Source organism: Ahaetulla prasina, chromosome 1 (genome assembly GCF_028640845.1).
Source record: "Ahaetulla prasina isolate Xishuangbanna chromosome 1, ASM2864084v1, whole genome shotgun sequence".
In the NCBI taxonomy this organism is placed as follows: Eukaryota; Metazoa; Chordata; class Lepidosauria; order Squamata; family Colubridae; genus Ahaetulla; species Ahaetulla prasina.
Window position 1 is genome coordinate 32,449,697 of NC_080539.1, and position 26,875 is coordinate 32,476,571.

General features: G+C 42.7%; 1 protein-coding gene across 2 annotated transcripts in view; it reads left to right on the forward strand.

The window, feature by feature from the left end:
* The window catches only part of LOC131189009 (L-gulonolactone oxidase-like), a 69,510-nt gene that overhangs the window by 2,414 nt on the left and 40,221 nt on the right, over nucleotides 1-26,875 (forward strand). The window contains exons 2-7 of one of the 2 annotated variants that reach the window (XM_058164768.1): nucleotides 4,457-4,675; nucleotides 16,732-16,967; nucleotides 20,554-20,615; nucleotides 22,705-22,806; nucleotides 23,285-23,410; nucleotides 24,016-24,110. In XM_058164768.1, the coding sequence (XP_058020751.1) occupies nucleotides 20,613-20,615; nucleotides 22,705-22,806; nucleotides 23,285-23,410; nucleotides 24,016-24,110 (326 nt within the window). In that variant the 5' untranslated portion in view covers nucleotides 4,457-4,675; nucleotides 16,732-16,967; nucleotides 20,554-20,612. Of the gene's footprint in view, nucleotides 1-4,456; nucleotides 4,676-15,636; nucleotides 16,968-20,553; nucleotides 20,616-22,704; nucleotides 22,807-23,284; nucleotides 23,411-24,015; nucleotides 24,111-26,875 lie in introns of those variants that run through there. The other variant, XM_058164769.1, reaches the window with a different exon arrangement.

Genomic DNA, 26,875 nt, shown 5'->3' on the forward strand with positions numbered 1-26,875 from the left:
GACTGCAAATTCCAAACAGCTGTTTGTCGCCGCTGCGGGAAACGGGGACACCTGGCACGGGTGTGCAGGGCAACCCTGCCATCCAGCGACAACACCCCGGAGCGAGCCAAGTCGCTGAACCCAACCCGGAGACCGATGCCACGTCAACGTGCCTATTTTACCGCCTCGATTCAACAAGATGTCGCCAGTTTCCCCGCCTCCACAACGCCTACCACCAAAATACACCTGACGGTACAGCTCGAAGGGGCACGGTGCAACATGGAAGTGGATACCGGCTCGTCGCGCTCCCTTATTGCCTGGTCTACCCTGAAACAGCTAGTTCCGAAGCTGGAAAAGGGATCTCTCAAGCCCTGCTCAGTGACATTACGAGACTATCAAGGGAAAGCAATCCCAACCCTGGGCATGGGCAGGTTCCGGGTGGCATACCAGAAATTCGAGGGCAGATTACCACTGATCGTTGTTAGAAGTGCCTTGCCAACCCTACTAGGGCTGGATTGGTTCGCTGCCCTTGGCCTAAACGTGGCAGGTGTCCATGCCACGTCCCTTGACATGCCGTCAGCATTGGCCAGCGAATTCGCTGACGTGTTCGAAGACTCCCTGGGTAAATATAATGGAACCCCAGTGTCATTTCAGCTTGATCCCCAGGTGCAACCCATTCGATTGAAGCCCAGACGGGTCCCTTTAGCACTCCGACCGAGGGTAGACGAACAGCTGGACAAACTGATAGCCCAGGGCATTCTGGTTCCCATTGATCACGCTAAATGGGAAACCCCCATCGTGACCCCCCTGAAGCCGGACGGATCCATACGGATCTGTGCGGACTACAAGGGGACGATAAATAAAGCACTCCAAGCCAACCCGTACCCTGTCCCGGTAGTACAGCATTTGCTCCACTCCCTGGGCCAGGGCCCGGTTTTTGCCAAATTTGATTTGGCACAGGCCTATCAACAGCTCCCGGTGGATGAGGACACAGCTCTCGCTCAGACCATCGTCACCCACCGGGGAGCTTTCAAATGTACACGACTCCAGTTTGGAGTCAGTGTAGCGCCAGGAATATTCCAGGGACTTATGGAGCGGATGCTCCATGGTCTCCCCGGAGTTGTTCCATACTTTGATGACGTTCTGGTGTCTGGTAAAGACCTCCCAGAACTGGTCACCAAGGTAAAGGCTGTCTTAGGCCGATTCCGCCAGGCGGGGTTGAAATTGAGGAAGGACAAGTGTCATATCGGAGTGCCCCAAGTCGAGTTCTTAGGGTTCCTTGTGGATGCCCACGGCATCCGTCCAACCCCCTCGAAAGTTGAAGCAATCCGAAGGGCCCCCACACCCAAGTCCAAGGCCGAGCTCCAAGCCTTCTTGGGCCTCCTAAATTTTTATGCTATATTCCTCCCCCATAAGGCGACGGTGGCCGAGCCACTTCATCGCCTCCTAGATGCTGGCGCCTCTTGGAATTGGTCTAAAGCCGCGGCAGCTTCCTTTGATGCTGTCAAGCGGCTCCTGACTTCTTCCGCTGTCCTGGTACAGTACAATGAAAAGCTCCCCCTGACACTCACTTGTGACGCCTCACCGTACGGGGTTGGGGCTGTCCTCAGCCACCAGTTCCCAAACGGGTTGGAGGCCCCCATAGCGTTTTACTCGCGCACTCTCTCTCCAGCTGAACGGAACTATAGTCAGCTGGACAGAGAGGCCCTTGCCATTGTCGCTGGAATCAAGAGATTCCACGATTATCTATATGGCCGTTTCTTTTCCCTGATCACTGACCATAAGCCATTGTTAGGATTGCTAGCCAGTGACCGCCCTACCCCACAGATATTGTCACCGCGCATGGCGCGGTGGACAGAATTCCTAGCGGCTTATTCCTACCAGCTGAAACATAAGCCGGGAAGTGCTATAGGACACGCAGATGCCCTCAGCCGCTGCCCCCTCCCGACGGGGGTCATAGACCCGGCCCCGTCCCTGCCGGTGCTTCTAATAGAGGAGTCTAACTCCCCTATCTCAGCTCTCGACGTCTCTCGAGAGTCCGCCAAAGACCCAATTTTGATGCAAGTCCTCGACTGGGCCCGCAGGGGCTGGCCGCACGGAACAGTGGGGCCAGAATTCCTGCCGTATACCCGCAGGCAAGGGGAATTGTCAGTGCACAAGGGATGCCTGCTCTGGGGGGGTCGGGTGGTGGTACCTCCGGCCCTCCGGTCTCAGGTGCTAGAATGCCTTCACATGGCCCACCCGGGTATAGGGAGAATGAAAGCCCTAGGTCGCAGCTATGTCTGGTGGCCGAAGCTAGACCATGACATAGAATTGTGGGTTGGGCGTTGCCAGCAATGCCAGGGTTCAAGGGCTGTAGCCCTGCCGCGCCAGTCCGGGAGTGGAAACTCCCAGGGGACCGTGGGCTCGGATCCATTTGGATCTCGCCGCCCTTTCTCGAAAACATTTTAGTGGTGGTGGACGATACTCAAGTGGGTAGAATTATTCCTAATGCACTCCACCACCACAGACAATATAGTCCGGATCCTAGACAGGCTGTTTGCAACATTCGGACTCCCAGATGTGCTAGTCACTGATAATGGGCCCCAATTCTCTTGGCCATTCCTACAATTTTTAGCAATCCACGGGGTTCGGCATGCCCCCACGGCCCCGTTCCACCCTGCGGCGAATGGCAGGGCAGAACGGGCCGTGAGGTCAGCCAAGGAGGCGTTAGGCCGCCTGGGCACCTCTAACTGGCAACAGAACATAAACAAATATTTAATGGCCCAACATACCACCCCATGCCAAGAGACTAAGATGAGCCCAGCAGAGTTGCTAATGGGACGACGGTTGAGGACTGTCCTTGACCGTTTGCACCCCACTTACATGCCAGATAAGCTCCAAGAGCCCAATATTAGAGCCCGAGCGTTCAATAATGGGGATCTTATATTTGCACAAAATTTCGGGGGAGACTCAAAATGGTTGCCGGGACACATAATTCAAATAACTGGACCCTACTCTTATAGGGTCCAGCTCCCAGACGGACGAGTGTGGCGGCGGCACATCAATCAATTAAGGCGCAGAACAGACGACGACGTGGACTGCCAACAACCCCAGCCGCCCACCCAGGCCGAGGTCGCTACCCAATTAGAACCGCCAATCGATCAGGCCCCGCCGAAGATAAGGCCACTCAACACTGTCCCAACCAATCTACTACCACCGCGCCAGCCCGGAGCGTTCTCGGCGGATGACGTACCTGATTATCCATTGGGTCCGATCTCCGAAGGTCCGGCTCCTCCTACGCCTAGGCCATCACCGATAGTCCTTCAGGGCCGGCCTCCAGCTCCTCCTTCGACCGCGCCACTTCCCGAACTGAGACGCTCGGGGCGGAGTCGACGCCGACCGGCGTATTTGGCCGACTACGCATGCGCGATCCGGGGGTTGAGGGGTGTTAAGTCCTCGCGGCTACGTCCTGTCTGCCTCAGCAAAGCTGGTTAGCCGCGCGCTGATTGGATAAAGCGCAGGCAACAAGAAAAGCGGGAACCAGGAAGAGCTGTCATTGGTTCCCCTCTTGACAGCTCCTGCTGGTGTAGCTGTCAAGGCTAGCGTTCGCCTCAGAAGTTGTTGTTGACTAGTTTGAACGGTTGGAGTTGTAAGTTGAGTTAAGCTGAATACCAATAAAGCAGAGTTGTAGCAGCCTCGCCTTTGTCCTTACTCGGCTAGTCTCGGATCTAACACCATTTTCACTGGCAGAGGGTTGCAGGAGGCCGTCGCAGCCAAAAGCTGAGCTCCCAAGGGCTGCCGGTGGCCCTCCTGAGCTCTATTTTCACTGGCGGAGGACTCAGGCCACCACAGCCCCCCCCCCCCGACATGAGTGACATCAAGTTGGCCATACCCATTGTGTCAAACACAATGGGGCCCATTGTGGTCAAACACAACCCTGATGTGGCCCTCAATGAAATCGAGTTTAACACCCCTGCTATAGAGGGTACAGGCAAATTGCAGTGGGGAGGGGTTTGAATTTTAACATAAGCGGAGAAGAACGACTCCTGGAACCTCGCCTCCCCTGCCTAAGGAGTTTCTTCAGCCCATTTTCTTCCCTCTAAATCTGATAAATGACCATTGACTCCAAGACTATAATTTCAAGCCCTGTATGGTCCATTGGTAGGCAATGATTAAAACATCTTTAAAAATCCATAAATGTGTCTTTTGCGGTGAATTGGTTATAAAAGTGCTTCATGTGATGTATCTGGAAAGCTGTACTCTGTGTAGAATTTAAGCCAGCCAGAGAACAATAAATCGTGAATGAATTCTGGGGGAAATGAAACCATTGGGCGACAAGTGAAAGATTTGGCTCTGGATTTCATCTCTCCCTTAAGAAAAAGTTCAGGATTAAAAAAATGCCTGCATGTTTGGATTAGGAGAAATACTCCAATCAATGTCCGGAATCAGGACAACTGAATCCTTTCCCCATTTTTTTATATATTGGACATTGCAGTTCTTTGTTTGCTGAAGCCTCCTAGGCAAGGAAGAAGATTGGGCAGCCAAGTGAGAGTATCCTGCTCTACCCAGCTAATCAAATCAACTCTGTGAGCCTTTCTCTGGAAGCTTCTTACATCAGCCTCCTATAGCAGGGGTCTCCAACCTTGGTCCCTTTAAGACTTGTGGACTTCAACTCCCAGAGTCCCTCAGCCAGCAAAGCTGTTCCTTGACTGAGGTATTGTTTATTTGATTGTTAATCTGCAATGAAACATCTACATAAAAAACAAGCTCATAGAGCACCAAGGACCCCCTCATTTTTTAACTTTTCTGCATGAATGTTCCTGTTAGCAGACAATTGATAATTTCCCCTTGTTTTGATTTAGGTACCCAAAGCTGTGTTGCTTTGCTTACACTTTTCAACACTGAGATCTTATAAGGAATATTCATGGTTGTATGTTCCCAGCTGCCTAAGAGTGGAAAACTATCTTTGCAGAAAGGGTAACAGTTTAAATATGTGCTGTCTTCCCCGTATCATTTTTAGGGGTCAATTCATGCAATTGCAGTCCCATGTTACATTGTTAGGGAAGCTGCTGGACCACTTCCATCTCTGCTTCCGTTGCATTTCTGTTCACCTTGGATGTTGCTGGCCCACCGAGTGTTCAAACAGCAGCTTTAATGTGATCATGTCCATGTACAACAAGACGGCAAAGAAAGACGAGCATGGATTATGCCCTCAACCTGCAGCGAATAATTGGAGCTTTCAAAGGAGAATGTGGAAGCACCTGTTTTGACTGGCTGGCAGCCAGGATCCCATAAAAGCTAACCTTAGCACTAAGGCAGCATATTGGAAACTTGGAAACAGCCTTGATTTTGCTTTTCAATCACATTTGAAGCTAATGCCCCTGCCCTTGTGTATGTTCCATCTGTTTTACAAAAAAAGAGCATTCAGCAAAGAGGAGTGTAAGAAAAGAATAACTGCTGTCAGGTTTGGCACAGCACAGGAAGATATTAGATTCCCTCGAGTTTCTGGAAAAAAAGGAAGCATCCAGTGAAAAGCTGAGACTGTGGTCGGTGCGTTGTGCTTAGTTGGTTTGTTTTGTTTTTTTAAAGAAAAATTCATTAATTCCAACAACCATCTTTGAACTTTGGTGTTGAAATCACAAATATTGATTGAAATCCCCATAAGTTCCATAAGCTTTTCTGTTTTTCTTTTTAAATAGTTTGAAATATAAAATACAAAAATAGGAATAGAAAAGGGAGGGGAGGGGAAGGGGAAAGTGCAGAAAAGAAGGAAAAAAGAAAAAAAAAGGCTTCCTTTTTGACTTCCAGCTACCTTTATTGCAGTAAAATAAGATAGTAATATCAAGCCTCAATTTTTTACTTTTACATAATCCTTCTAAAATGGGACTAGAGACTGTCTCAATGCCAGAGTGAGTAAAGATGCTGAGACCCTAATCCTGGGCTCTTTTGGGCTCTTCTGCATGCAACATTGTCTCTGTATCATTCCCTTCTCCAAGAACAAAATTATGGGTTTCATACTAAATGTAGTGTTGAACTGAGAAAGGAGGTGAGGAAGCTCCAAGTAAAGGCTGGAGATATCAAGAATGAACACAAAATAACCTTTCAATTTTCTAAATGAGGCTGTTCTCCAGTTACAAAAGGGAAGAAATTCTTTTTAGCTGTGTGAGTTCTGATCTTAAAGCATTATAAGCAATTTTGGCACCATTAATTGATTAGTATCCTTTCCCTCTTCGTTACTCAAAACTCTACATTTTTAGGGAAAAGGGAAAATGAGAGAAACATTGTCCTTTTGCAAGTATTCCTGATTCCTGGGAACTGCATGGCTCATTCTTGCCAAATGAACATAAAAAAGACAGCTGCCTTTATGTGTCATTTCTTGGTATCAGGCATCGTTTTATGCCCTTTGAGCTATCTATTTTCCTACATTATCTTGAAGGTCAGCAAGACTCAATTCAGGATCCTTGATCTCTTTGCTTCCCACCAACTGCCTGATTAAATATGCTGTGATTGCTAGAAACAGCTGGCAACATTCAGCCGGCAGTTAATTCTGCCAGCTCGGAGGTGGAAATCAAGTGACAGCTTATAACATAATGAAAGATTGATAGTGGCGCTGAACCTTACATGCAGAAATAAACAGTTTCATTTGCCCATTTAGTCATTCTCCCATTTAGTTTATTGTTTAAAGGAGAACAAAGCATCCAAAGCTATAAACCAAGACGGGAATGTTTGCTTGCTATGAACTTTGCTAACCAGCAAGAGCCATGCATAAAACTTCTCTCAATTCCCAAACACCCCAGTGCTATAACACAGTGCCTGTCATTTTCATTTGCTCTAACACCCAATTATTAACATCTGTTGTGTTAATAAGTAAACTAACAGAACAGTCATACATAACTTTCAGAGGTGGGTTTCACATAATTTTACCACTGGTTCGCCACATACCGAAAATGTGAGTGCACATGTGCACGGCCTTCCACACATGTGCTTTGCTTGCTTGTGTGGCTTGCATGCACGTGCACAGCTTAGAAAACATGGCTAAATAGGATGGCATAGCGCCAGGGCGGGTGGATGGCAGGTCGCCACTACCGGTTCGCCCAAAGTGGTCTGAACTGTCTGAGTACCACCACTGATGACTTTGTTTGTAAATAATGGGACATTCCCTATTCTTGTTTAGAATTGTGATTTTAATCATACTCCCAAATAGGTTCAGATTTCAGTGGATTATGATAACATGAGGAGGAGGAGGAGGAGGAGGAGGAGGAGGAGGAGGAGGAGGAGGAGGAGGAGAGGAGGAGGAGGAGGAGGTGGAGGAGAAGGAGGAGAAGGAGGAGGAAGAAGAAGAGGAGGAGGAAGAAGAAGAAGAAGAAAAAGAAGAAGAAGAAGAAAAAGAAGAAGAAGAAGAAGAAGAAGAAGAAGAAGAAGAAGAAGAAGAAGAAGAAGAAGAAGAAGAAGAAGAAGAAGAAGAAAGGCTCCACAGATGTTCACACATAACGTTTATTTTAACTCACAAGAGACCAGCAACAACCAGCAGATCAGGCCTGCTTTGACAGCCCTTTTATATTCAGCTGTCAAAAGCGGGAGCCAATCAGAACAGAACAAGAAACCATCTCCACCACTAGGGGCCGCCACTGCCGGTGCAGGACATAACAGTAATAGACTGGAAATGGGCAGCCATATAAATTTACTAAATACATAACACTGATCACAGATGGAACTCAAAGAATTTTCTGAAACTTCCACTGACATTTTTGTAGATGTCTACTGAAGACCTATCTCTTTATCCCTGCTGGTTGGGGAATTCTGGTAGTTGAAGTCCACATAACTTTAAAGTTGCCAAGGTTGAAAAACACTGCTATGTAGGAATGATGAATGGCAGTCCAGCTTCTGCTTGTACACATCCAGTGAACCTGTCACCCATCTGAATAAATGGGTCTTTTATTGAACTGTTCTTACTATTAGGACTTTGTTCCCAACATTCAATCAGAGTCTACCTTCCTGTAACTTAAATTCATTATCTGTGTCTGGCTTTCTGAGAAATGGAGAGCAGGACTTGGTCTCCTTCTGAGCCATATCTTTTCAGATATTTGAAGAGTAAGATGATATTGTTCTTCCTGTTCAGTTTTCTCAATAATCATAATCACTCTTCTCAAAACATTATAACTGGTTTCTAATCATCCTTATTGCTATTCTCTGGATATATTTCAGCTTCCTCAATTTTCTTAAATACAGGATGCTCAGAACTAACACTCTGCTTGAGATGGAGACTGTCAGTACAGAAACAATGGGACTATTATTTCCTGAGACTGGAAGAGTGGCATAATGCAGCCTAAAATTATGTTTGCCTTTCTTTTTTCGCATTTTACATCCACTATGTATAATCCCAAAATCTTTTTCCTAGTTATTGTTAGCCAACCAGGTACCCTTCTTTGAATATCTGCAGATTTCATTTCTAAATTGAATATACATTTTTCAATTTTTGCATCTTGCTATTTCACCATAGGTAAAACTCATTTACATTATTTTGGTTTGTCAATCCCTCAGTAAATAAAATAAGCTAATGGTGCAGTGCATGGTGTTTATTATGCTGGACTAAAATTGGGCTGAATAGGTGTATGTTGCAAACATTTCCAACCTCAGTGAAACAAGGCCTTCTGGGATTTATTAATATGTTTACAACATGATGGATTCCAAGGGAATTCATCATATTCTTCCCAATGCAGGCAGGATAAGTTCCTTATAGAATAGAATAGAATAGAATTTTTATTGGCCAAGTGTGATTGGACACACAAGGAATTTGTCTTGGTGCATATGCTCTCAGTGTACATAAAAGAAAAGATATGTTCATCAAGGTACAACATTTACAACACAATTGTAATTATTATTTAGAACAATTATTTAGAAGTGCCTAATATTTATGGGTCTTTCTTTTGAGTAGAAATGTACTGTATACTCTATAGTTGGTCTTCTCCAGTGCTTTAATATCAGTGGAATATACAATGGGCCAAATTCTGTGCACTGTTCTAAAACCCCCCAAAATAACAGCTTGGAGAAGAATAGCAGCAAATAGGTTCACCAATCTAACTTTCACAAAGAAAAGAATGGAATAAAGTTTTCTCCCAGTAATTAAATGTTGCATGATTTCAGTGAGATTGGAGAAGATTTAGCAAGTGTTTTAATCCATTGTATATAGATTATAAAAGTTGGATTAAGCCTTGGAGAGCCAAGTTCAGAATGAACCTTACTCATGAAATCTGCCTATTGGCCTACTATTATTTCTCAGCCTATCCTACTTTACAGAGTTGCTTTGGAGACAGAATGGAAAGAGGGAGACCTACTGTATAAATACAACCCTGAGCTTTGTGAAGAGGGATAGGAATAGGATATAAATCCTACCCCAAAAAAATCCCTACAGGCACTATTTTGCTAATCTTGCTTAAAGGCTCATTGGTGTTCTATAAGCTTTCTGATTTGAGTATTGATGACACTGAAGTAGTTTTTATTATTTGGGTAATGTGTTATTCATGTTGTTTTATTTTATAGATTGCTTTAGAGGAATATAGATCTTGAAAGTGATCTAAATATATTCTACACTATTTAAGAAGTCAAGATTAGTTCAGATGTTACCAACTAAAGGGTCACAAGTAATAGAATGAGAAAACTGAGTATTTTTTCCTGGAAGTATTTCAAAGTAGACACTTCTCCATGAACTCTAAGACTATAATCCCAGTGGCAATCATTTAAACTGATTCTCAATGGAATTGCTACTGAATTTCAATTTACTTGGATTAATCATTGGAGTCAAAGTTTTAGCCCCTAAAAAAAACTCCAGTCTGGACATTTAATTATTGAAATGACCTTTTTAGACTCTTCATAAATTCAGCAAAGAAAAGCCAGTGAAGTGGTTAAATGATTGAACTTGGATCAGGAAAACCTAAGTCCCTATATATCATTACGGCTAACTGGATTATTTTGGATTTTGATGATTCTCTTTTTCAGTCCAATTAACATCACAAGGCAGTTTTTGTTGTGATAAAATGAGGGGGGAGCCCAAGGTCTCAGAAAAAAAATGTGATCTAAATGCCAAAAATAGATTTAAAAATACTATGAATCAAATAGCTTAACCTGTGGCTAATCAGTAGATGTGTATCTGCTCATGTTGTTAAAAATAATAGGAAAAACAAATAAACTGCAGGCAATTGAATTGAGTACATTCAATTAGGCTTAACTTCAGATGGGGTGCCCTTCCTTGGTAGGAAGGCTGTTGCCTTGACTTGAATCAGAAGCAAAGGAGAAACTCTACAATGTATGACTTGTAGGACTTCCTGACCTTGTTCTGTACGCAGCTTGACTGTTTTTATCTCAAAGATTACTTATCTAGGTTCTTTATTTGTCTGCCCATGGAGATACAGGATGCAAGAGAAATAAAAGAAATATTGCGTTGTCAGAGACAAGGTGCAAGTGAGAGGTGATTTCTGAGCAGGAAACACAGCCTTGATGCTGTAACATTGTTCCAATGGAAATACCTTGAAACCATGGATTTCGCTGTTTTGACCAGCTCATAAATTCAGGGCCATGAACTTTCTGGGCAATGATGCCCTTTGCACTGTCTCTTATCTGACCAATTGCAACAGTCCTTAATTAGCTTGGAAAGTTGCCAATGCCTTTTCTATTAGTCCAAATAGGGCCTCTGTGGCTCAGACTGGTAAGACAGTCTGTTATTAACACAGCTGCCTGCAATTACTGCAGGTTCTAGTCCCACCAGGCCCAAGGTTGACTCAGCCTTCCATCCTTTATAAGGTAGGTAAAATGAGGACCCAAATTGTTGGGGGCAATACGTTGACCTTGTATATAATATACAAATGGATGAAGACTATTGCTTGACATAGTGTAAGCCGCCCTGAGTCTTCGGAGAAGGGCAGGATATAAATGCAAGTAAAAAAAATTATTAGCATTTAACCTCCATTGATGAGGGGTTGCAATGTCTTACCTCGCTTCCTAACTCCAGCTGTACTAAGAGAAGGAGGGGTTTGAAATGGCTAATGTTGCAGCTGCAGTCTGGCTTCTGGTCCTTGGTCGTGCTTCCTGATCAGTGTGGGTTTGGGTCTGCTTTCTGGGTGGATGTGCAGTGGTGACATCCTGTGTGGACCTCGTGAGTGTGGGTCTGGTGTCATTCCTCATGTTAGGGACTTGTTTGTCAATAAGGGCGGGTTTCCAAATGGCTTGGTTCCAAAAGAGGAACCAACTTCTTCCCTGGTCCAACACCTTAAAGCCACAGGATATGATATTGACTTTAAAAAGACCAGAACTATCGCCAAAACTGAACACTTTAACAACAGAATAATCAGAGAAGCCATCGAGATAGAAAAACGCCCACACAGCATAAACAAACGAGATGATACCTCCCGCCTACCAGCCATTTGGAAACCCGCCCTTATTGACAAACGAGTCCCTAACACGAGGAATGACACCAGACCCACACTCACGAGGTCCACACAGGATGTCACCACTGCACATCCACCCAGAAAGCAGACTCAAACCCACACTGATCATGAAGCACGACCAAGACCAGAAGCCAGACCGCAGCTGCAACATTAGCCATTTCAAACCCCTGCAATCCATACATGCAGCAGACTGACACCCACTATGAAGATGTAGCACGACCACGAACACGAAGCCAAACAACAGCAATGCAGCTCACCAGCTCAAATCCCCCTGCAACTCAGACTAATCTGAGCACAACCAAGCCCCCACCCAAACAGGACACACCCCCAGCCAATCAGAGCACAAAAAAACCCCCATCCAATCAGAGCACAGTCAAGCTCCCACCCAATCAGTTCAAACTCCCACTAGCAGTTAAAAGGAAGAAACAGCTGCGATCACACATTGCTCCCAGAAGCACGAAGCTGAAGCCTGAAGATGACGAATGAGACTTTGTCGAAACGTCGCCAAGACACTTCCAGTTTTACACGGGAGAAAACCCGAACAACCAAAAACCTACATACAAACACCCATGAAAACCTCAGAAAACATAATCAATTATATATATATAATTGATAATTGAGATAATCAATTATATATATATTGGAGGGGTGGAGAGAAAAATCTGCCCACCTCTTAGCAATCAGTTCAGCTCCATTATGAAAAGGAATAATAAAAGGTTCATAAATCTCCCAAGGCTAACAACAGTGGATCTTAACTATAGCTTTGAGCAGAGGCCTTAGAATAGAGGTCTTCAAACCTGGCAGCTTTAAGACGTGTGGACTTCAACTCCCAGAATTCTCCAGCCAGCTAAGTTTGAAGACCTCTGCCTTAGAAGTTGGGCTGTAGGAGTTCATAGTGTGAGCTGCTCAACCAAAGGGGAAGTTTGTTGAGCATCCAACAAAATCCAAAGAAATCTCCATCCATCCAAGACCATCCATGGAAACCTCTTTGCTTCTTGTAGGGCCAACAAAGGCAAACGCTACTCTCTGATCTCTAGAAACCAAAACCCTCCTTATGCTACTTTTTAACTGTAATAAAGATTTGGTTGATGGACCATAAATGTCCTCATGTTTGTTTGGGTTAGAGAAAGATTCTTTTTTTTTCCCTCCGGATGCCCCTTTAATTTATGCTTATTGTACTTCAGCAAGAGTTAGATCTGAAATCTAGGCATTAAATGATCTGTGAATATTTAGTAGCAGCAGGCTCTTCCTGTGTATGCAAATTGGTCCATTTTGCATTGATTCAGTGTCATGCCTTTAATTAGCATATATATTCCAAGCCATAGCCGCATTCCCCTCACCAGATGTTCCTGTACACTCACCCTTCATCATTTATAATTATAGCCCCACAGTCACAAATGTCCATACTTCATTGTGCAGATTTGCATTTGTATTTCTTATGTGCATTATATATTGTATGCCATTTGGCCATTCCTGTCTTATCCAGTAACAGCATTTTCCCTGCTGTCCCTCTTCGATGGATACCATGTCATCATGGAAGCTGCTAACTGTTCAGAGTTAGGTTGATTGCAGGTGGCTAACACATGAAGATTGAAGTTTTCTCAATGGGAATTAATGAAAACAGGATCCTGAAAACTGACGCTGTCTGTCGGGTACTTTTCAATGGGATCTTTAGCTCAGATGATAGTGTTCCAACTCACAGGTTAAGTTGTGGAGAGAGACAGAAAAAACATTAGACAGCAATTAACAAAGTGAAAAGAGGGGGGGCCATTGTCCAGTTGGAGTTAGCAGGAAATTAGCTTGCAGAGCTATAAAGAAAGAGTGGCATTAATTGCAGTTTTACCATCTCTCAGGTTTAAGTAATTCACCTTTTCCTTAGAAGTATAGGTGAGCCTGTACTGTTCTCTATCCTCTTGTACATAAAGCAAATATTGATGTACAGTACATGCAAATGACACAAACTGATCTAATTTGCATGAAGCCATAACTCAAAATGAGATCCATTTGCTTTTAGTCTAATGTGCTATGTGGATTTACAAACGTTGATTTATGGTTTAGCAGAGGCTGTAGGTAGCTTGTTTGCCCAAGGGCAGGAGGGAAATATAGGTATAACTCAGCTCCAGGCTCCGTGACAAGCCAGGTAATAAATAACACACACACATATACACCATACCATGAACTGAGAAGCTTTTCTGTAACAACTAGGAGAGCAGAGTGCAAAAACAAGTAGAGCCTGCAATCAGGGGGAACAGACACTAAGAAGAATATTTTTCTTTTTTTCTCTCTCTCTCCCCCATCTCTCCAAATAGTCCAATTAGATTATGACTGTTGAAAATTCACAACATTTTCCCATTATTTTTGGATAGGAATATATGGAACCTAAAGTTTGAGACCTAAAGTGGGAATAATATTGTAAAAAAAGACAACCTTTCAAAAACTCACTTCTAAATATATGGGAGGAGGGAAAGGGGAAAAAAAACTTTTAGTGGGGTTTTGGAGAGCTCATGTATTTTTTTTTCCCTTTGATGCTCTGCCTGGTTTCTTAACTCTAATTTTTACAGTTTCTTAATATATTTTTCTGTTAAAGATTTTTCTGCACTTGTAATGTTTTCTTCCCATGTCCCTAGGTTCACAGCATAATAAAATATCTATTTCTAAAATTCTAAAATCTTCCTTTTGTGGGAAGTAATTTGGGGATGGATTTTAAGGTTTGGGGTGTCTCTTTTGTCCCTTAAAAGCTATCAACAGTGGGAACAATAGATCAGCTGGGGGGGAAAGATGTTAATTATGTCTGTCCCATTCAGGATAAGCTCTGAGAGCTGCAAATAGGGTTGACGATGCATGTCCCTAGAACAGGGGTCTCCAACCTTGGTCCCTTTAAGACTTGTGGACTTCAACTCCCAGAGTTCCTCAGCCAGCAAAGCTGGCTGAGGGACTCTGGGAGTTGAAGTCCATAAGTCTTAAAGGGACCAAGGTTGGAGACCCCTGCCCTAGAAAATGTGAGTTGCTTGCCCAACCTTGATCTGGGAAGCTAGATCGTCCTGTAATCGCACAGCGAGCACCCTGAACAGCTATCAGGGCAATCTTAATCTTCTGCTGATGTTCCCCATGGTTGACTTTGAGAAGCAAAACACTCAATATTGACATAAAAATAGAGCCATAGAAAGCCTTTCTTCCGGAACTACTATAAAACCAACATCAAATTCTCTAATTAGAGCTCTTTGCATGACTTCAAGCAGAACATGGATAGATATTTGTCAAGGGTGCTTTGATTTGGATTCTACATTGAACAGAAGGTTGGGATAAATGGCCTGAATCAGTATCTCTTAGATTCTGCAAAACTAGTATTCTATAAAAAGCATGCAGATACTGTGTGTCCTAAGTGTTTGTAAATACCTTCACGGCTTGGAAGCTTAGTCACTATTACACAGAGACAGCTGTGGAAATCTCCTGCAAAGCAATTCAACCCATTGCCCTGACTCTTCTTATGCTTTATTTATTTATTTTTATTTATTTATTTATTTTCATCAAGCATGTATTTTATGACAGATACAAGTGTAAACATAATTATAAATACATGTAAAGGGTATGAATAAAAGAAAACATTAGGTCAGGGATGGTAGGCACGCTGGTGCGCTTATGCATGCCCCTTACAGACGTTTTAGGAATGGGGTGAGGTCTACAGTAGACAATCTAAAGTAAAAGTTTTGGGGATTGGGGGAAGAAACCACAGAGTCAGGTAGTGCATTCCAGGCATTGACAACTCTATTACTGAAGCCATATTTTCTGCAGTCTAGTTTGGATTGGTTTACCATGAGTTTCTATCTATTGTGTGCTCTTGTATTGTTTTGGTTGAAGCTGAAGTATTCATTGGCTGGTAGGACATTGTAGCAGATGATTTTATGTACTATGCTTAGGTCAGATTGAAGACGGCGAAATTCTAAGTTGTCTAAGCCCAAAATTTCGAGTCTGGTGGCATAAGGTATTTTGTTTTGAGCAGAGGAGTGGAGGACTCTTCTTGTGAAATATCTCTGGACTCGTTCAATATTGAACGAGTCCAGAGATATTTCACAAGAAGAGTCCTTCACTCCTCTGCTCACAACAAAATACCTTATGCCACCAGACTCGAATTTTTTGCCTATGTTGGGAAGAAGATTTCTCCACCATACACCATGGTGGCACAGTGGTTAGAAAGCAGTATTGCAGGCTAACTGTGTCCACTGCCAGCAATTCAATCCTGACCGGCTTAAGGTTGACTTAGTCTTCTATCCTTCTGAGCTCATTAAAATGAGGACCCAGATTGTTGGGGGCAATATGCTAACTCTATAAACCATATAAAGAGGCTTGTAAAGCACTGTGAAGCAGTATATAAGTGTCAGTGATATTGCTATAACCATTCAGACTGAAGTGGGGAAAAGGCTCAGTAATGTATCCAGCCATTTTTCTGCACTGGATATGTCTTCTGCATCTGCTCAAGGCTTTGCAAAGTGTGGGATTGAAACCATGTTGTGATTCCAGTGGGTTAAGAGAGTTGGCATTCCCTTTGGCCAGCAGATGGAAGTAGAGATGCAGGTAGAAAACAGAAAGTTGGCATCATATGCTTCTGCCATAACCTAATAGCCTTGTAGCTTTCTTCTTCTGAAAAAAGAATAACCGTAGGTTGCTCATTCTTGAAAAATTAAAGAAACACTGGCCTAATTATCCCTTCCAACACAATGATTTTTGGGAATATTAATTCTCCTCAAGAAAAAAAATGTTAGGTTGGCAATCTAGAAGTTCAAAAGCGTGCAAATGCCAGTAGATAAATAAGTACCATTCCGGTGGGAATCTTACTGCGTTTCATATTTTCATGCTGGCTACATGATGACACAAATGTCTCTCAAACAACGCAAGTTCCCTCTGCTGAGAATCAGAGATGAGCCCCCTCGAGTCACTCATGACTAGACAAGGGAAATCTTTAAACCTTTTTTTTTTTTTAATATTAAGTATATGCATACTTTTCTGTTCAAAAATAACTCTCATTAGCTTAAAGATGAACAATCCACAACTGCAGTGCAGGTGGCTAGATTCTGCACAGCAGCACTCGAGAAACACGTGTCTAATCCACCACAGTGATGTTGTATAACAAATGTGCACTGCTTTGCACTGCTTATTCCTTTCCAGCCTGGATTTTAGTTGTTATTTATTATTTTATACTGGAATTTTTAATTGTACGTTTATTGAGTGTTTTTATTTGTTCTGGTCTCTGGTCTATGACTTTAATAAACTGAATGGAATGGAATGGAATTGACTCTCATTAACCATATTGTTTTCTGATTGCTTATTGCAGATTTTAGGCCTCTTGAGAAAAAGCTCTGTAAGGCACCACACATTGTGAGCTCTACAAAGGTAGAGGATGCCATGTCCAAATGTTTTATGCAATCTGGACTGTAATTTCATCAGCCTTCAGTTTTCTGAAGCGTCCTCAATTTTGTTGATGAGTAACAGACACCCCATCCCACCAAGGGGATTCCATGTGTTCAGTTGTGCCCAAAGGCCTCTGGAATTAATGGGACTCTGAGCCAGGTAATAGCTAACTTGCTGATACACTGTTCTTATTAACCATTCTGTGATTAACAGGGTCATTATTCCAGTTGAACTTTAGCCTTTTGTGTGGAATTAAAAAAGAGGGATGGGACAAGAGGTGGTGTTATTTTTTAATCTATTATTCAGCATTTGGATGCCAAAAGAACCACCAGGGAAAGCAGACTCAGTTGTTGCATTAAAAAAAATCATTTCTGGTTTGTATCTTGTTTCCCTGTTGTATCAGCATAAGGATTGCATGTAATATTTCAAAGCAATTCCTCCCATCTTGCTAATGGCTATAGCGCAGGTGTCGGGAACCCGCAGCTCCAGAGTCGCATGTGGCTCTTTGACCCCTCTCCTGCAGCTCCCTGCTCACCCGGTTGCACAACCTGCTCTCCAGCCTGAGATACTGGCCCAATCCGGCTGTGGCTGATGCCAACTTTGCTAACACAAGGGCTGGCAGGGTGGGAATGGGATCCGGGAGGAAGAAAGGGGGACAGTCCCACAGCTGAGGAGTGAGCATGAGCCATAGCATGAGTTTCTCCAAAGATCACCCTCCTCCTCCTTCTCCTCACATGACCACCTGGCTGGCTATTGCAGGGCTGGGAGGGTGCATATGAGTGGGGATACCTCCTCAAGCGAGCAGCCGGGCTCAGCCAAAGCGCAGCAAAGGCACGCAGAGCGGGCGGGTTGAGTGGCTGACAGGTGAGCATCTTTGGAAAGGGCACTCCAACTTTCTCCAAGCCTGATCCCGGGGGGTGGGGAGGTTCGGTGGGTCCAGCCACCTTTTCCCACTGCCCTGAGCTTCGTTAATGCTCCAACTGAGCGGTGCCACCAGTGGCATTGATTGAAAAATGTCCTCTGGGCAGTGAAATAAGAGAAAGAAATGAGAGAGAGGGAGGGAGGGAGGGAGAAATGAGAGAGAGAAAAGGGGAGAGAAAGAAAGAAAGAGAGAGAGAGAGAAATAAGAAAATGATGGACGGAGAGGAAAAAGAGAAACAAATGAGAGAGAGAAGGGGAGAGAAAGAAAAAGAGAGAGAAAGGAAGGAAGGAAGGAAGAGAGAGAGAGACAGAGAGAGGAAAAACAGAGAAAAACAGAAATGGGAGGGAGATGAGAGAGAGAGAGAGAGACCCATTTCTCACAGAAAACACCGGAAGCCACAAATCCTGGGTAGACATGGCTGGGGGGGGTGGTCATGTGACTAGGTGGGAATGACGTTGAATTGGCCATGCCAACCCAGGTTTTGTGGCTTCCAGTGTTTTCTGTGGGAAATGGGTCCTTAAGGTTGTAGACCACTGCTATAGTACAAGAAGGAAGAAGAAGGAAAATATGAAGACAGGAAGATAGTTTTTCAAGTGCATTTTTGAACAAGCTCCCTCTATACATGGAACATCCTTATAGATCAATTTTAAAAAGGCGTATGGATTTATAAAATCTGACGATCTAAGAAATACATTAAAGTGTGATGCTAAAGGAAAAGGCAAGATCTCACACTTGGGATTACTGTAGGCAATATGGTACTCTGAGGAATACTGGCCAGCCATGGTGCAAGAATGTAGGAGCAACTTTTGCATACTGAAATTATACATAGGACAGAGAGCTTGAAAGAGAGTAAGGAACAGGTCTTTAAATTTTGCTGCTTTTCTAACCAGGAACCAACAGATTATGGTTCTCTTTCCATGTCTGAAATTTATTCTGACAACCAATAATTGTGTCTAGAAACTGTTCCTTGATGACTCTTTGTTTGCCGGTTGTTGTTCACCATAGTTGGAAGACAAGATTTGGTTAGGAAATTCATAGATGTTTTTGCATGCCGAAAGGAAGGTGGTATACAATGATCAGCAGAAAGGCCTCTAAAAAGGACACAAATGTTCTAAGCCAAGAGTGGGACCAGATCTGGCCTGTGGGATGCTTAGATCTGGCCCACTGGGCCGCTCTGGAAATAGCAAAGGACCAGCCCGCACTGCCTCTGCCAGCAAAAACAGAGCTCGCGAGGGCTGTGGGTGGCCCTCCTGAGCTCTGTTTTCACTGGCAGAAGGTTGCAGTAGGCTATTGCAGGTGAAAACGAAGCTCCGGAAACCGTTTTCGCTGGCAGAGCACTCAGGCTGCTATAGGCGCCCCCAACCCTCCCCCCCAAGGTCAAACACAACCCTGATGTGGCCCTCAATTAAATCGAGTTTGACACCCCTGCTTAAAGCTCTTATTGAATTCCATACAAAGAGAAAAGCAAGATGGTGTCTATTCATTTACTTTAATGGCAGTTGTATGGAATAGTTTATGCGCACTCTAGCTAAGCTACAGAAGAAGACAGAGTCAAGATTCTAGAAGGTATTGCCTGGGGAAAATACCAGAACGAAACTAATAAGATAAACATAAACTGAGGAAGGGACGGGGCAATTGTTCATGTGAAAATAAATAAATAAGTAATGACCATTTTTGGAAACAGCTTGTTCAGTTGATGGACTTTGGTTGGAACTGATCAACAAAGCATGTCTTGAATCCTCATTGGTAAATATTTCTGCCTTTGCACACAATGGTTTGAGATAGGGGCAAACTGGATAACAGGCTGAGGGAGAGAGAAGGTTGTCTTATGCTTTGGTACAGACTTCCTTCAAGAATAATCCAGATTAAAAAAAGCTTTTTCATTTGATTCGGGCAATCTCTGATTTATTGAGATGTTTTATATAGTATTTTTGATATCAAGCATTTTCATTTAACCATTTAAAAAATAATATTCATATAAAATACAAATGTATAACATAAGGGAGGACTTAATGAAAATAAAAGAATTAGAAGCAAAACCCAGTGGTAATGAGTAGGCATAATCCTAAAACTGCATGTAAATGTGTGTGTATAATGTTCTTTGATTTTCTAGTATTTCTCCAAACACCAATTCCAAACATCTTTAATCATAAAATGTTCCTTTCTTTATTGTTGTTGTTAGTCACAAAGTCGTGTCCAATCCATCGCAACCCCATTGATAACATTCCTCCAGGCCTTCCTGTCTTCTACCATCCTGTCTATTTAAGCTCACACTGACTGCTTCAGTGACTCCACTCAGCCACCTCATTCTCTGCCATCCCCTTCTTCTTTTGCCCTCAATCATTCCCAGCATTAGGCTCTTCTCCAGTGAGTCCTTCCTTCTCATTAGGTGGCCAAAGTATTTCAGGATCTGGCCTTCTACAGAGCAGTCAGGGTTGATCTCCTCTAGGACTGACTGCTTTGATCGCCTTGCAGTCCAAAGGACTCTCAGGAGTCATCTCCAGCACTTTCTTTATTACTCAACCCAATTCTTTTTAAAGAATCTCTCAGGGCTATCTGTTAATTGAATAGGATAGCTGCTTAGCTTTCATTTCAAATCTAAATTTCTTAACCCCCAAACCAACATTGTAGTTGTTACTCATTAACCCCTTTTCTCCTGGAGAAAAGTCCTTATGACACAGAGAAGTATTCCATCATTTGGCTTCTCCCAACCAAGCAGTCTTGATTGAATTCTGAGCCTCCTGTCTTTCTAGTTCTGCCGTTTGGTGTACATCTGTAAAAAGTTCAGCTTTTAAATTCCCCGCACCCCTTTCCTTTTTTTAGGGCTCTTTAAAGAAGATTCTGCAAATCTTCCCTCTGAGGTTCAACAGAAGCCAAGTATAATGGTAAGAATATTTGTTTTAATGGTGGGAGAAACTACACTTGGAATGGTGAATGAGGTGGGTTGAGGAGCTCAAGGAAAGATAACCTGAAATGATCTTGATGGCACTGAACCGACAGGGGAGAAGTAATGATTTTATAGTATTTGAAAAATGAGATTCTTGTTTATTTTATCCAAAAGGAACCACCTCAGGGGCAGGTTCTGTAGAATACTACTTCATGGAGCACCATACTCTGCCCAGAAGCAATTAGGTTCCATTTATTCCTTGCCTGCTTAAAATTTTTCCAGCATGGTTTGTTTGAAACCTTGGCCAACTACCCACTCAGATGCAACATGGATCAGAATTCTTTTAATATTGGGGTACCAAGATCCCTCCCCTATGTAGAATATATATTCTTTGAATGCCCCAAAGCAAAACTAGTCCCTTGCATTATGTCTTTCTAAGAATGCATTTGAAAATATGTGGCTTGTATGTAATCTTTTCTTTGGAAGTATCCCTCTAACCAGAAAGGGGAAGAACCCATAAGTAAATTACTTTAAGGGTTTTTCTCATGAGAAACGGAGGACAAATGTTTTAAAGAAATTAATAAACTGAGTACTAGAAAACCTGGTGGAAAGCAAAAACACAATTCATCTTCTCATAAGCTGCTGTAAATAGTTAGCAAGTCTCCCATGGCAAATGTTTTCTGCCATTAGAATTTTGTGGCACAAAAAAAGACTTGGAATTTAAATATTTGTGAACTATGTTTGCTATGGATATAAGAGCTTGGGGGTTGGGAATGTGTTCTGATTTTTTTCTCTCTCCAAGGGTTTCATGAAGATAAGGGTTCTGTTGAATCAAACTTGACTTCTACTGGGTACATGACATATGCTCATGTCATTTTCTTGGCAGTAATACAGAAATGATTTGTCATGGCCTTCTTCCAATACGGTTTCTTTAACTTCCTAATCTGGCCTATAGGTCTAGATTTCCGGGTGGTCTCCTATTTAAGTGCAGTATTAGGCCTACATACATAGAGCAAATAGTTGTTGATCATGAGAGATTACAATTGGAACAGTGGTGGGATTCAGCCGGTTTGGATCGGTTCAAGCAAACCAGTAGTAGCGACCTGTGGGTGGGCTGGCCCACCTGCCCTGGCGGTATGCCATCCTATTTAGCCACGTTTTCTGAGTTTTGCGCATGCGTGCAAGCTGCAAGGTGCACACTCACATTTTCGGTGAAGTTCTGGCTCTGGTTTTTCAAGTCCTTTTTTTAAAGCTGAAACTGACATTTGAGTAGTGATCAAGGGCCCATCCTCCAGAAAGTGAACAAGACCCCCCAAAAATAAAACAAAACCAGAGTAGGCATGACCAAGACAGCAATTACATTTGATTTAATTGAATTTAAATACTAAATTAAAAAGAAATTAATTCGATAAATGAATATGATTCCTCCTCTCAATTTTAAAAGATTTTTTCCTCTTCTATCCTATTAAGAATATTAGTTTGGCATTCACTCTTGTAAAAAGTCAGTAGGCAGTGAGACATTCCAATATGCTGAGGATATCACAGTCCTGCAGCTTCAACTGGACCTCCTGCCAAAATAATCTGGGAACAGGTTATTTTTTCATCATGGAGATGATGCAAGCGTATGAATTTGCCCAAGCTTTAAGATCAGCATCAGAGACTAATTTGGTCCATCTTCAAGGTCAGTTAGATCAACGTTTCTCAACCTCTGCAGCTTTAAGATGTGTGGACTTTAACTCTCAGAATTCCCCAGCTAGCGTTCTTTTATAATGCAGGGGGCTACATTCAACTGTTTCAAAGGTCTTGTAACTTTTTTTTTTAAGTAGACCGTCGCAATACTTGATGTATTAGTTGGAAGAGTTATATTTTAGAATATTGGAATTATTTTACTGTACCTCATTTTGTGCATGTAGTTTACCTTTTTAAGTGGAGTTGATCCAGTAAGATAATCTACAAGCAAAGCTATCAACCATGTTTTTAAAAAGAATCTTCCCAGAAGGGAACAGATAAAACTGGCAGTTTTCATGAAAACGTCTACAATGAATTCTCAAATGGATGGGCTTCCACTATGTGTTTTTGGGCACTAGGTACATGGTGAAGGTGGAGTCAAATTCCAGAACTGGGCTAGAACTTATGGCTCCTCTCCAGAAATGTATTTCCAGCCAACAACAGTTGATGAGATCAGAGAGGTAAGCAAACAATATCCACCCAGGTGTTCTGTTGTTTTGATGTTCTCTACCTGTTCTCTATCTTCTTTACTTGTTCTCTACTATTCTCTATATCCCATTGTTCTCTACATATTACAATATTCCCTATTGTTCTCTATCTCTATTGGGCCAGCTGCATCTTATGGGAATTCTTATATGGCCTAGAGAAAGTATTGGATTGCTTATAAGAGCCATGGTGGCACAGAATGGTTAGAATGCAGTATTGCAGCCTAACTCTGCATTCCATTGCCAGGAGTTCAATCCTGACCGTCTCAAGGTTGACTCAGCCTTTTATCCTTCCAAGGTTGGTAAAATAAGGACTCAGATTGTTGGACGCAATGTGCTGACTCTGCAAACCGCTTAGATAGGGTTGTAAAACACTATGAAGTGGTATATACAGTAAGTTTAAGTGCTTGTGCTATTGCTACTCTTTGCAAATGTGTGATTAACATCTTTGCAGATCTTGGCTCTGGCCAGGCAGAAAAGCAAGAAAGTGAAAGTGGTTGGTGGTGGACACTCCCCATCAGACATTGCCTGCACAGAGGATTTCATGATCCAGATGGGAAGGATGAATAAGATCCTTGAGGTAAAAGGGCTATGGCACTGGGTCAGATTCATGGTTCATTTCACTTGGCTTCAGAATTCCAAAGGCTTCCTTTCTTTTATGAAAAAAGGCAGCCGAACCAACAAGACTAAAGACTGCTAGGAATGCGTAAAGAGTTCCTAGATGTTGGTAAAGGAGTGGAGAATAGTTCTGTCTAGGTTCACCTATCATGCCAAACCATAGTTTGCTTTAATTAAGGCTGTTCATCAAAGATCCAGTAAGCCAAAATTCTCGTATCATGTTAATCTATAAATCATGTTTGAAGATCACAATGCCAATTCTGTACGTTTACTCAACGGGTTTTTGTGCTTCGACTTTGGTTCTGTATTTAAAACTCCTTGTCCCCACTTTGAAAATAATTCCAAAAAAACAAGCACCGCACCCCTTTACAACTTATTACAGCATGAATATTTTTTTTTAAAAACTGTTCTGCAGGCTTGAAAAAGATGCTGTGCATTACTTGTGAGACGTCTGATGCATTTCTTCCAAATGATGCTTGGCCCGTGCACAGACATAATAAGTCCTGATCAAATATTTCCTCCTGGACTGCTTGTTTGATTAACACAACAATATATTATCTCTCGTAGGTGGACAAAGAGAAGAAGCAAGTGACAGTAGAGGCAGGGATTTTGCTCTCTCATCTGAACGTGGAGCTGACCAAACATGGTTTAGCTTTACCTATGTAAGTATGCTATGTAATCAGGGGGTTAGACTAGAAAACCTCCAAGGTCCCTTCCAACTCTGGTTATTCTGTTATTCTAAGTAAACCTTCACTGAGATGGTAGGCATATTGCTCGCTGAGACAAACAAAATGTTAAAAAGTTGTGATATTTATGTAGTTACTTACCATGCACATCTACTTTATATTAAAGTAACCAAAATATCTTTACAATCCACAAGGCATGTCACAACTTTTGAGCACCCCTAATGCTTGGAAATTGAAAGTTGAAAAATTTGACCCGCCCTATAAAAATGCTCAGAAAATTGTGATACATGTAAGGATAAATATTATCACTAGTCTATAAATGTGGCCAGATCAGAGGTGATATTCAGCAGGTTCTGACCAGTTCTGAAGAACCGGTAGCGGAAATTTGGAGTAGTTCAGAGAACCGATAAATACCACCTCTGACTGGCCCCACCCCCATCTATTCTCTGCCTCCCGAGTCTCAGCTGATTGGGAGGGAATGGGGATTTTGCAGTAACCTTCCCCTGGAGTAGGGAAGGAATGGAGATTTTACAGTATCCTTCCCCTGCCACGCCCACCAAGCCACGCCCACCACACCATGCCATGCCCACCAAGCCACGCCCACAGAACCGGTAGTAAAAAAAATTGAATCCCACCACTGGGCCAGATATCTGATGGAATTCTGAGTGGTAAAATGAATCAAACCATTTTGGGAGGGGGAGAGGACCTTTTTTAGAATGTTCCATCTAGTAAAGATCTCTAGGGCAGGAGTCTCCAACCTTAGCAACTTTAAGCCTGGAGGACATCAATTCCCAGAATTCCCCAGCCAGCTGGCTGGGGAATTCTGGGAGTTGAAGCCCACCAGGCTTAAAGTTGCCAAGGTTGGAGACCCCTGCTCTAGGACTGGGTTTCAACTCAGCTAAATGAGTCAAATACATTACAAACTTAAGATTCAAGGCACAAATTTTCTTCTAGGCAGCGCAGAGTGATTTTAGCACAGGAGCTCAGGTGTCGTTAACTCCAGAGACCTTATAATTTCATGCAGAGGGGATCCTTCACCCCGTTGCCCCTTTTTAGGAGTGGCAAATCAATTCTTTTAAAAGCAGACTGGAAAATGAAATGGGATTATGGGAGCATATGCAAATGCACTCATGTGTGGTGACGCCAAGATGGAAAGAACTATAATCACAGAAGGACCTAATAGGACTGACTCTTTTTTTTTCTCACAGCCAAGGTTATCCAAGAGTAATTATCAATGCATGGGCATCCAGAGCTGGTTCCCCCCCACCCCCACCCAATGGGATGTAGACAAAACTAAGAGAGGAACATTCCTGGATTTTAGAGGAAGCATGAAAGGATTCCTGGGGTAGAGGTGGTTCCCCTGCCAATTAGAATAGAATAGAATAGAATTTTATTGGCCAAGTGTGATTGGACACACAAGGAATTTGTCTTGGTGCATATGCTCTCAGTGTACATAAAAGAAAAGATACGTTCATCAAGGTACAACATTTACAACACAATTGATGGTCAATATATCAATATAAATCATAAGGATTGCCAGCAACAAGTTATAATCATACAGTCATAAGTGGAAAGAGATTGGTGATGGGAACGATGAGACGATTAATAGTAGTGCAGATTCAGTACATAGTTTGACAGTGTTGATGGAATTATTTGTTTAGCAGAGTGATGGCCTTCGGGAAAAAACTGTCCTTGTGTCTAGTTGTTCTGGTGTTAGTCATTAGTCATGATGTCTGCAACTGGTCCAATGAAAAATTGTACAAAAGAGATGGATTGCATCCATCAAAGAAAGGGACTGAGTTACTTAGCAATACATTCACAGATTTTCTGGATAAACATTTAAACTGAACAGTGGGGACAGAGAATTAACTGATATAGAAAATTTCTGTCCCCAGCAATCGAAAACTAAAAGGGTTATCAGTGCATGTAACATAGATGTCTGTATGGGTAAGACTATCAACCCTGCTATCAAGCAAAACCAAGCATTTAACAGTGAGTGCCGTACCATGTGCACTAAACCAACAGGTGGCAAGAAAGTAGGGGCAGTCAACACAGGTTATGTAGACAGTAAACACAAGGTCAATCCAAATGGACTCAAATGTCTATACACCAATGCACAGAGTATGAGGAATAAACAGGGTGAATTAGAAATTCAAGTAAATGAGGGTAGATATGATATTGTTGCCATTACGGAAACTTGGTGGGATGAAACTGACAAATGGAACATACAGCTAGAGGGATATAAATTATTTAAAAGAAATAGACCAAATAAAAGAGGAGGTGGAGTTGCACTATATATAAGAAATAACTACATCTCTACAGAAATAGAGCACAACAATGATGAAAATCATCTTGAATGTATTTGGGTCAATATAAAAGGGATAAAAAACGATATTGCCATAGGTCTATACTATAGGCCACCCAACCAAACAGAGGAAGTAGATGAACTTTTTGCTAGTCAGCTAACTAAGGTATGTAGGAAGCACATCACAGTAGTAATGGGGGATTTTAACTACCCTGACATCAACTGGGAAACAAACTCTGCACCAAGTGGAAGATCCAACAGGTTCCTAACAAACCTAGCAGACAACTTTGTTTCCCAAAAAATAGAGAAGGCGACAAGGGGATCAGCCATATTGGACTTAATTCTCACTAACAGAGATGAAATGATAGACTGTGTTGAAGCTACAGGAACCTTGGGGGCAAGTGACCATGCAATATTGGAATTCGACATTAAGCAA